This window comes from Pundamilia nyererei, unplaced genomic scaffold (genome assembly GCF_000239375.1).
Source record: "Pundamilia nyererei isolate P.nyererei 1_Seehausen unplaced genomic scaffold, PunNye1.0 scaffold00160, whole genome shotgun sequence".
Classification (NCBI taxonomy): Eukaryota; Metazoa; Chordata; class Actinopteri; order Cichliformes; family Cichlidae; genus Pundamilia; species Pundamilia nyererei.
Window position 1 is genome coordinate 1,254,256 of NW_005187561.1, and position 10,689 is coordinate 1,264,944.

The window sequence follows — 10,689 nt, forward strand, 5'->3', positions numbered from 1 at the left end:
AAAAAAACATATCGTGATATGAAAAAATCTCATATCGCCCAGCTCTAATGTCGACTATGAAAATTAGTCGACGTGAAATTTTACTGGCGACACGTCATATACTATTACCACGTAAATGTATTAGTATATAGTAGTTAATATTTTTTTTTCTGATGATCCTATTGATTATTGTTAAAAACACATCTGATTATTTTCACATTCATATGTTTCCTAAGTCATTAATTTAATTTGCTGTGAGACGAGACAACAGGGTGATATTCACAGGTGGGCAGACCTGAACATGTGAGGCACTGGAGCCTAGAACAGGAGGTTTGCCCGCAGGATGAGAGTTATTGAAATGATCGTTGACTAATTGACTAATTGAAGAAAAATTGGCAGATTAGTCAACTACCAAAATAATGTTTAGTTGGAGGCCATTTCTTTAGATGGAAGATATCTCCAAACACTCCATTTCGTGCTGTGCCTCTCTGAATCATGAAGTGAACATGCATGTATAAGCTGCAGTACCAGCAGGGGAGATCATATATTTAAAGCCAAGAAGCTCCTAGCGACCAAAGATAGTATGAAGTACAATCCTTCTATGCTAGTAACGATTAAGCTAGGCGGCTAATATGTATTTATATGTAAATGTGTTAATAATGTCTGTTTAAGCGCTTTCCCTTGATAATTTTCATTTTGGTTTGAAATGAAATATTTCCCTCTGCTGTTACTGAGCTTACTCAGCTTCTGCATGCGTGACTGTGTTATAAATAGGCACAGTGGACTGATGTATCTATTATATGCTTGACCTTAATACTGGTTTGAACAGAGACCGTTCATTAAAAGTTGCACATTTAAAATGTATCTGCTGCACCAGTGAAGTGTCTCTGTTTCTAGTATGTGTCACACTTTTTCGAGTTTCACTTAGGTTAGGTATGTAGCGAGTGTTTGCAAACAAGTCAATATCTTCCATGCAGTCTGCTAGTGACTTAAACAATCTCAGGGAGGGTTTTGGTGCAGCATTTTAATTCTGATTGTGACTCAGCGATGACCAACAGCTTCTAGCAACCACTTACCAACTGGTTGGAGAATGCACATTTTTTCCAGAGACTGCTAGGGAGTTTCCAACCATTGTAAATGAGGCCTAAGCTAACAAAGAATATAACATTTGTGGGCCAGACAACTAAAAGAGGCTAAAAATTCTAGTTAAAAAAAAGAAAAGTTAAAAAATCTATCCTAAATTAACTTACAGTCAGTAGATATGCTTACCTGTATTTGCAGCTCTATATGCACATAATTTCCATGTACAACCTTCCCACAGCAAACTGGCCATATTCTTTGACAAGTAATTTATCTTGTTGAAAACACTAACTAAACAGTCGCCCCACAAGAACGTGTCAGTGTTTAAACTAAAGACAATAAAGTAATTTTTATGACAGTAGTGATAATGGCCTTTGTTTCTAATGTGCCTTAGATTCCATTGCCCAGCCTGTGCTAATACTGAAAACATGGCACACAGATACAGTTTTAAGGGTTATAGCACAAAACAAAACCATACTTAATGTGCTAGAGAGTAATGAAGGTTAATCACGCACACCTTTATGCATTGCTACAGCTATAAAGTGAATCTTTGTCTCCCAGCAGGATAGAGATTAATCATAAGCTGGTATTTGTTGAGCCTGTTAGGACTCAGAAACCCTGCATGTGGTTTTATGGGGATACTATAAAGTAGCTGATGCTGCAGCTTTTATATACCAAATTAATAATTTTGCTTCAGTGAATGGGCTGTTAATGGTTTCCAAAGCATAAGACAGTAATTTCCCCTGATGTTCTAAATGTCAACAGCTGACAGTGGGAAGCTGTAAAGCTGTGACTTCTTGTTTTGGAGCTAAAATCAAACTTTAAAAGCAGAACCTAAAGCAGAACAGCTGTTTGTTTGAACCTCTTCCTATCCCCTTTGTGTCTGAAACAGTCTGTATATCTATGTTCTATGTGAAGCAACAGAATGAACTGAACTTGAATCTTTAAATGCTTCAATGAGTGTGATGTGAAACAAAGAACATACATGTCCTGATTGAACAAATTTAAACTGGAGCGCTCAAACTTGAGAGTCCCAGTTTAATTAAGCAGTTACACACGTGGTGCACATAAGATTCAAAGAAGCCTGTAAAACTTTGGCTGCAGTGTTTTTGATCTAATGTTTGGTGTACATGTGTGAGTTAGAAGCACACCAGGGTTGCATGCAGCTGTCTAAGAGGATCTCTTGCTGTTATGTGATGAAATACCCTCAGTCACCTTTTTCATTGCACATTGTATAGGTTTCCATAAACTGTATTTGTTTTCCATTAGAAATTCTGATTTAATTCAGTAGATCAATCAAAATAGTTCAAACTAAGATAACTGTTAACAAAGCAGAGAACAGGAAATTGGCTTTACCAGATTTTATGAAGGTGAATATTAACATCGTATTGATGTTAATGATAGACAAAGTGTGTCTGACATCTGCCAAAGTTAGCTGAAGCCAGAATACTGAAATGGTTCATATATGGTGCTTTTGTACTTGAGCAATCGAAGCACTTTACACAAGCTACACCTAAGTGCTTTCTATTTAACATTGTCACGCAGATGAACACATCAGAGCAAGTTCAGTATCAGGATTCTTTGGCATACAGACAGGAGCAGCCATGGATTGAACCACTAACCTTCAGATTAGTAGATGACCTGCTAAAACTCCTGAGCTACAGCCCAGTGAAAGACTGGATGTTTGCTTGTATAGTGCAGTACAGCTGCAAGTCTTCCTCGGCCTCTTCCTCCTTGCGCTTTATGCCATCTTTGAGCTGACTGTGTTATAAATTATGGATTACAGTGAAATGCCTGGTGTCTCTCAAACTGCTATGTTCCACTGACCCATATCTGCTGTTTGCATTTCTTCACGCTCCTGTTCTTTAAGCCTTGTGTTTATATTGACTGCAGTGGGTTTAAAGTCTAGTCTGATTCCTGGCAAGGACTGCAAGAGCAGACAGAAAGTTATACTAAACGTCGCATGATGCATCTACAAAAAACAAGAAATATTACAATGTGTGGAAATATGTGCCACGTGTAACTCACAAAGAGAAGTCCAATTATTCTATCCTAAAACTATATCAAGAGACATTTCATTCAATATTTGGTATTGCACTAAAGAATGTTGAACACAAGCTATGTTGTATCGTTCACATTTTCCTGTGTGAAAGTAGTTCACAGACAGACACACAGTTACTACAGCAACTGAGCTCTTAAAACGTCTTTTTTTTTGAAGCACCACAGACAAGCTGGAGCATCAAAGGTGAATGAATCAGTTTCTGTTGTTTCCACCTGTATAGAAATGCTGTTTACAGAATAGTTTCAGTTTTAAGATGAAACTATATTTGTAACAATTTTTTAAAGATTTGTGTCTTCAACAGGAACCAGACAGCCTGGGGCTGAGAAACTAACATTTATTTGTTTTGGTATTTTTGGAGGATTTATTAATAGAAGGAAAAAATACAGACTACTAATCTTAACCTTTATCAGTGTGATAGTAATCACTTTGGAGGAAACACTGATCCTGTGTTATATTTATGTCTTTTAGTTAATTTGAATCCAACAGCTAAGAGTGGACAGCAGTGTGAGTTTGCCTTCTGTTGACCAAAGATGAGGGAATAATTTGTGTTTTAACTTGATCATATCTGGCAGCTGACTTGTCCCCTGAATATAACCCTTCTGCGTTTTAGATTTTAGAAGCTCAAAAACAAGATAATCTCTTTTTTCTTTCAAGTATGTTAATTATTACAGAAATAGTCTTATCACTAAGGAGAAGATTAGTCTGAATAAATAAGATAACATTTATGAAGATTAATTGCTATCATCGCCCAGGCAGCCAAAACTCATGCGTGTGCTTAATTTTGTATTCTACTGATGTTTATTTTCTGGGCTGAATCTGTACATGAATATCCTGAACTCCTGAAGGAGCATCAAAGAGTTTAGGAGACTTTAATCATCCAAATAATTTTGAACATCCACTATAGCTATACACACTGGTGTTTAGTTTGTTTTAAAGAAGACAGAAAACCAAAAACATTCAGATTAAAAGATTACAAATCTTACTTTGAGAGGACGCATTGGTATATTCTAAATAATAATTAATAACTGCTGACTCAATATATTCTCTGTCTTACAGTGATCATGGGAGGCTGTTGACATCTGATCTCCCCGTTAGCTCAGAGGACGCTAGAGTAGCTCGAAAACACCGCCGGGTGTGCAGTCACTGGTCCAAACATGGCTGCCCATCGAATCAGAGCCACGACGAACAACAACGCTTCCCTGCCTCGCTGCAAATCAGAGGGAACGCTCATCGATCTCACCGAAGGAGTGTCAGAAGCCAGTCTCACCGATGTCAAAGGTCAGCAGGCCTGAAAAGCGTATTGAAATTAATGACACAAGAGTCATTTATTTCTTTTTTTCTGTTTTGCTCTCAGGTTTGAAGTACTTTACTTTAAATAAGCTGATTACAATTTTTCAGAGATAAACTTTGATAAATACTACTTTTAAGTGCGTTTTAGGGTACATTTTTCAGTATTGTTAAAACTAGGAATAAAGTTTAAATAAACCCCAGACTCAGCAGTGAACTTCTTTAGATGCAGACTCTGTTTTGTAGTTGTGTTTATGGGGATTATAGGTACTATCTTTGATAATTGTAGAGCTCTGTAAAATCCTGTGTAAACAACTCCACAAAGAACATTCTAACTCATTCCGCATTGAGCCATCATTCTGCCATACATATTGTTGTTAAGTGTAGGTAAGATACACAGGAACCAAACCACCCCCCAAAAACAACAACAACAACAACAAAAAAAACCAAAATAGGGGCATGAAATAGTGAGAGAGCTTTCCTTCCATGTCTGCACATCTGGTAGTGACACTCCATAGCTGAATATAAATGGCCCAGGTTCTGCATATGTAGACAAAAAAATATTTAGTTCTTGAAATAATTTGTAATAAATAAAAATTTGTTAAAGCCCTATTTCTAGAATTTTAGAAGTTAACCCTACTTCTCTATAGAAACACTGAAAAGTTGATGACTAGCACTTGCCTTATATACATAATGATGTATTTCACCACAAAAATATCACACTTTCATGTTTTATTTATTTATTTTTTTCCAGTGCCTTCTCCCAGTGCCTTACGACTGGACACAACTGCCTCCTTTGGCACTGCCAGGGAGGTTGTTGCCATTAAGGACTACTGCCCGTCTAGCTTCACCACCCTGAAGTTCTCTAAAGGAGATCGCCTCTATGTTCTGGACTCGTCAGGAGGAGAGTGGTGGTATGCCCACAATAACAAAGAGATGGGTTACATTCCTGCAGCATATGTGGAGCCCATTAACTACAGAGACTCGTCCTTCAGCGACAGTGGGATGATTGACACTGTGGGAGACTGCAATGAGGAGGCAGCCAAAGAAATGGACCTTCTAGGCGAGTGGGCAGGAGTGATTCTTAAACCAACCACCTTCCAAAATGGAAATCCTTTTGCAACTAACCATACCTCTACAAATCCCTTTCTAAACGGGGGTCCCCAGAGCTCACTTGATCAAAACAGTAATGAAAAATCAGTTGATCTTCTTCTGTTTGATACCGTCACTCCATCGTTGCCCAAGTCCACCAGCAGCACTGCTGACATTAATGGTTTTGGCAGCGGTGTTATCAGTTTGAACCCTGTAAGTCCTGTGGGGGTTGGTCAGGTTATGCGCAGAGACAACCCGTTTTTTAGAAGCAAACGTTCCTACAGTCTGTCGGAGTTATCCATCCTGCAGGCACAGTCCGATGCTCCTCAGGCCTCTGCTAGTTTCTTTGGAGGCCTTAAAGCACCAGCACCAGAGCAGTTTCAGAGCAGGGAGGATTTCCGGACTGCATGGCTTACACACCGCAAGTTGGCCAGGTCCTGCCATGATTTGGATTCCCTTGGCCAGAACCCAGGCTGGGGCCAAACGCAGCCGGTGGAGACTAACATCGTATGTCGACTAGACAGCTCAGGCGGAGCTGTCCAGCTTCCGGAAACCAGCATCAGCATCCATGTACCAGAGGGCCATGTCGCCCCTGGGGATACACAGCAGATCTCAATTAAAGCTCTGCTAGACCCGCCGCTAGAGCTCAACAGTGACCGCTGTACCACTGTCAGCCCTGTGGTGGAGATTAAACTCAGCAACATGGAAACCAAAACCACTGTTACCCTGGAGATGAAAGTGTCTGTTGTGGTAAAAATGGAGAGCAGGCAGACTACTGAAGTCTTGTGTGTACGAAGTGATTGTAAAGAGGGACCTTACACTCCTGTTCCTCAGGCATACATGTATGGAGACACAGTCCAGGTGTGCCTGGATAACCTTGAGCCATGTATGTACGTGTGTGTCGTGGCTCAGGCTCAATCCTTATCTCCAAATTCCACAGTTTGGGAGCATGTGGTTAAGAAGATAACTTTGGGAGTGTATGGTCCCAAACACATCCATCCATCCTTCAAAACAGTGGTGGCTATGTTCGGCCATGATTGTGCGCCAAAGACACTGTTGGTGAGTGAGGTTGGCAAGCAGGCCCAGTCTGCACCACCAGTTGCTCTCCAGCTCTGGGGCAAACACCAGTTTATCCTGTCCCGACCGCAGGACCTTCGTGTAGGAGTTTATTCCAACATGGCCAATTATGAGGTAAAGGCTAGTGAGCAGGCCAGGGTAGTTCGAGGATTCCAAGTTAAGCTAGGCAAAGTCAGCAGGCTTGTCTATGTCATTGCATCACGCGCAGACGATGTGTCGGATTTCACCCTAAGAATCCAGGTCAAAGATGACCAAGATTGTATACTGGCCCAGTTTTGTGTCCAGACACCAACACCGCCACCCAAAGCAGGCCCAAAGACATCAGCGCAACGGCGATTCCTGAAGAAGAAGGAAGTTGGTAAGATTGTCTTGTCTCCTCTTGCCATTGCCACTAAGTATCCTGTTTTTCAGGACAGGAGAATAAACAACCTGAAGTTTGGAAAGTTAATCAAAACTGTCATACGACAAACAAAAAATCAGTACTTGCTTGAATATAGGAAAGGAGATTTTGTAGCTCTGTTAAGTGAGGAGAAGATCAAGCTGAAGGGCCAGTTGTGGACAAAAGAATGGTACATTGGATATTATCAGGGCAGAATGGGACTTGTTCATTGTAAGAATGTGCTAGTGGTCGGCAAAGTTAAGCCAATTTACTTCACTGGGCCTGACCTCACAACCTCATTGTTACTTGAGCAGATACTGAAGCCCTGCAAGTTCCTCACATATATTTACGCCTCTGTAAGAACTATATTGATGGAGAACATTGGCAACTGGCGAGCATTCGCAGATGCACTTGGATATGTCAACCTACCCTTAACGCATTTTTGCCGCGCTGAGCTGGACAGCGAACCAGAGAGGGTTGCATCAGTGTTGGAGAGGCTGAAGGAAGACTGCAACAATGCCGAGAGCAAAGAGAGGAAGTCCTTCCAGAAAGAACTCCTGACAGTAAGTTACTACCTTGGCATCCTCCTCTGTAGCAGTGACATAGCGTTTTCTTTGAGCAACCGATTTGAAGAAATGAAAATTGTTCTTTTCTGTTTTAACTTTTCAGTTTCATTTCGATACATTATGGCCTTCATTGGTCCAATTAGAGGCATTATTTGTTCTTTATCCCCTTGGTTGGACACTTGTTTCTTAAAGCAAAATTATCCCTCTGCTGTGTTATCTTCCCACAGCTGCCTTAGGATTTAGGCTGTGGTCCAGTCTACTGATTCTGCTGGGAGTGCAGTCAATAACTGCTGTGTAGGCATCGGGGTCTAATCAGGACCGAGGAGCTATGCAGAGCAGCAGAATACTTTGTCCCCATGAGTATGCTGATCCTACAAATCCAATAGATAGCATAGACTGCACTTGTAATTTTTTTACTTTATGTGCAAATAAATCAAATACCAGGAAAGAAAAAAAAAGTGTTGAGAGCTTAATGAAACTGGCTCTTACTCTGGTATGTACACTAAGACATTTCAGGAATGGAAACAATGATACTGAATTAATTAATTCTGTGAGGCTAACGTGTGATTGATGATGAGAAGTAACCCAAACTCTATTTTTTGGTGAAAAATGCATGTTTTTCATTTGTGTCAGTTCCAATTACTATGATTTTGACCAGTGGTTGTGACAACTTGGGAAACAAATCCCGTATTCTTAGGTTATCATTAGGGGTTAGGGTTAGCGATACAGCTCAGCCAGTTAGAAAGAAACACAGGTGCTTGTCAGCTCATAACAAAAACCCTTTTCTTTACATCTCTTTTTTCAGTTGGGCTTTAAGTAGAATATCAAATGTGGAACGCTTTAGCGAAGTTTAACATTTTTAGGGATTTTACTGGGGCTTTTCTTCTAAAGTGAACAGATGTGTCTGAAGCCTGGTCATTATGCTTATGTATTGTGTTTTTTTCTTTTCAGTGCATTCAGCCTTTTTTTTTTCTCGGAGGGGGAAAGGCCAAAATGCTGAGCTGTGCTCACTGTAAATGTGCAAACCAGCTCTGTCTGGCACTCAGTTATACATCTTCTGTCATGGAAATGTGGATTTTCGCCTCAGCGCCTCAGGCTGTCTGGATATCGAGCCTCATCCTTACATGCCTAAACACACTGTTTGTGGAACTGTGCTCCGTAAAATTTGGCATTTTTCATTTTACGACTTACATTTTACATGTCTGTGTGCCCCTGAAATATTACTTTTTAGTGGGCTGTGTCCCCTTTTGACTTGAGGCACTGTTTCTACGCTTTGTTTCTGTATCAGTACATTATCCTCCTGAGAGTTTCTCGGAGGTCACAGACATCTTACAGCTGAAGTAATGCCGAGCAGAAACACTGTAATTTGCACAGGGTTGTAAACACTAGTTAGAAACATTTATAGACAGAGAAACTGCAGTATGGAAAAGAACATAATAAAAGGTGGTGACTGAAAATATGCCCTGCTTGGTAGTTTGAACATAGGCCTGTTTTTATGTTATTCCTGTCTGGATTACACATAAACTACTGGTTACTCTCAGGACAATCAAAGCACGCAATGATCACTCAGATTCAGTATCACGAACGGTTGTTTTACCAGCGTACATATTCTCGTTTGACCGATGTGCAAACACTGCTCCCCCCCCCACCCCCGAAAGCAGAATCATTTGCGTGATCAAATCTTCCCTCCTCTGGAAATTGAGCTATTTTCTGTGTCGGGGGGACATTCTCCAACGATTCGCCTGTGTGCCATTTGACGTGCCATTTTGAAATCTATTTTTAGACGAAAGAGAACCAAATCAAAAGCACTGTGGCTGCACCAAAGAGCAGTCTTTGTGTTAAAATGTATGATGCTTTTTTAGTGTGCTTTGATTATTAGTAGAGAAAAGGAACATTGTATGTATATATGCACACATCCAGTCCTGCAATACATCTTCCTTCGCAACGATTATGAGCTTCAGTTTAAGCTGCACCTGTATTGCAGAGGCACAAAAGGTATTATGTTATGAGATGATTATGTTATGTGCTTATATTGTAACTTGGCCACTGATGTATGCTGTGTTCCAGAGTCTGTGCTTAAGGTGACATCTTTATAAGCCATGTTTTGGTCCACCAACCGTCCAGAACTAATTTTCTGTAGTTTAGAACAGAAACTGAGCAAATCTTCACATTGGAGAGGCAGAAACAAGACAACGATTTGAGACTTACTTCTGCCATGTGAGTAACTTGCAGATCTTTTATAAACCGTAACAGGAAGGCAGAACAGCAGGGAAGTCTGTCACTCAGACTAATTCCCCATACATCTGCATGATGTTTTATTCAGAAGTAAAATCAGTAGGGCTGTACTGCTGTGCTCATATTCATATAAATCCATCAATTCTTTTCTTACATTTTTTAATTTCCACAACATGTTGGAGTGTTTATTACACTTCAAACCAATTAGCTGGTTTCAATTTAAAATATTATTTCTAATATTACGACAACCGCGGGTATTTTCTGGCGCCACCATCAGGTCAGGGTGTTCTTACACTAACTAACTTAGTGTAGCTAAGTTTTTCGTTGTTGTTGTTTTTTTAACAGTAGTCAGAATACTAAACTAGGATTAAAGTGAATTTTTTTTGGTTTGCTGAGAGTGATTTTCAAAGAGCAATACAGTGCATTCTAGTGTTTTTTTCCATAAGGTTTGTTTATATCAACAGGCAGGGACAAGCTTGACTTCTCTGTCGATACCTTGGGAGTACAGCTGGAGATTTATTTCAGCTGTCTCTGTGTGACTAACTGGAGTCTGTGATTTTTTTCAGTCATTATGAAAAAAAAAATCTGTGTCTCATCTAAACAAAATAAGCATTTTCTTTCTCATAATAACACAGCCATAGATGGTAGATGTTTTAAAGGAAGTAAAGGGGAGACATGCTGTGGACTACATGAACATTTAGCATCCTAAACAGTGTAATAAATGGGGAGTGATTTCAGATTTATGGACAGCTCAGTTGGCAACAGAAAAATAAAGTGGCATTATGTTAAAAAAAAGAAAGAAAAGCATTTACACTAGTGATGGGATTTCGGGCTCTTTTTAGAGATCCGGCTCTTTCGGTTCGGCTCTTTCGGCTCCGAACCGGCTCTTCAGGTTGTTTTGTTGCTTTAATTAATTTATTATTAACAATAAT

General features: G+C 40.0%; 1 protein-coding gene across 3 annotated transcripts in view; it reads left to right on the plus strand.

Annotated features, from left to right (window-relative positions):
- LOC102202910 (SH3 domain-binding protein 4) overlaps positions 1-10,689 on the plus strand; it is a 46,896-nt gene that overhangs the window by 18,394 nt on the left and 17,813 nt on the right. For 2 of the 3 annotated variants that reach the window (XM_005745539.1, XM_005745540.1), the window contains exons 2-3: positions 4,178-4,399; positions 5,163-7,519. In XM_005745539.1, the coding sequence (XP_005745596.1) occupies positions 4,276-4,399; positions 5,163-7,519 (2,481 nt within the window). In that variant the 5' untranslated portion in view covers positions 4,178-4,275. Of the gene's footprint in view, positions 1-4,177; positions 4,400-5,162; positions 7,520-7,749; positions 7,971-10,689 lie in introns of those variants that run through there. The other variant, XM_005745541.1, reaches the window with a different exon arrangement.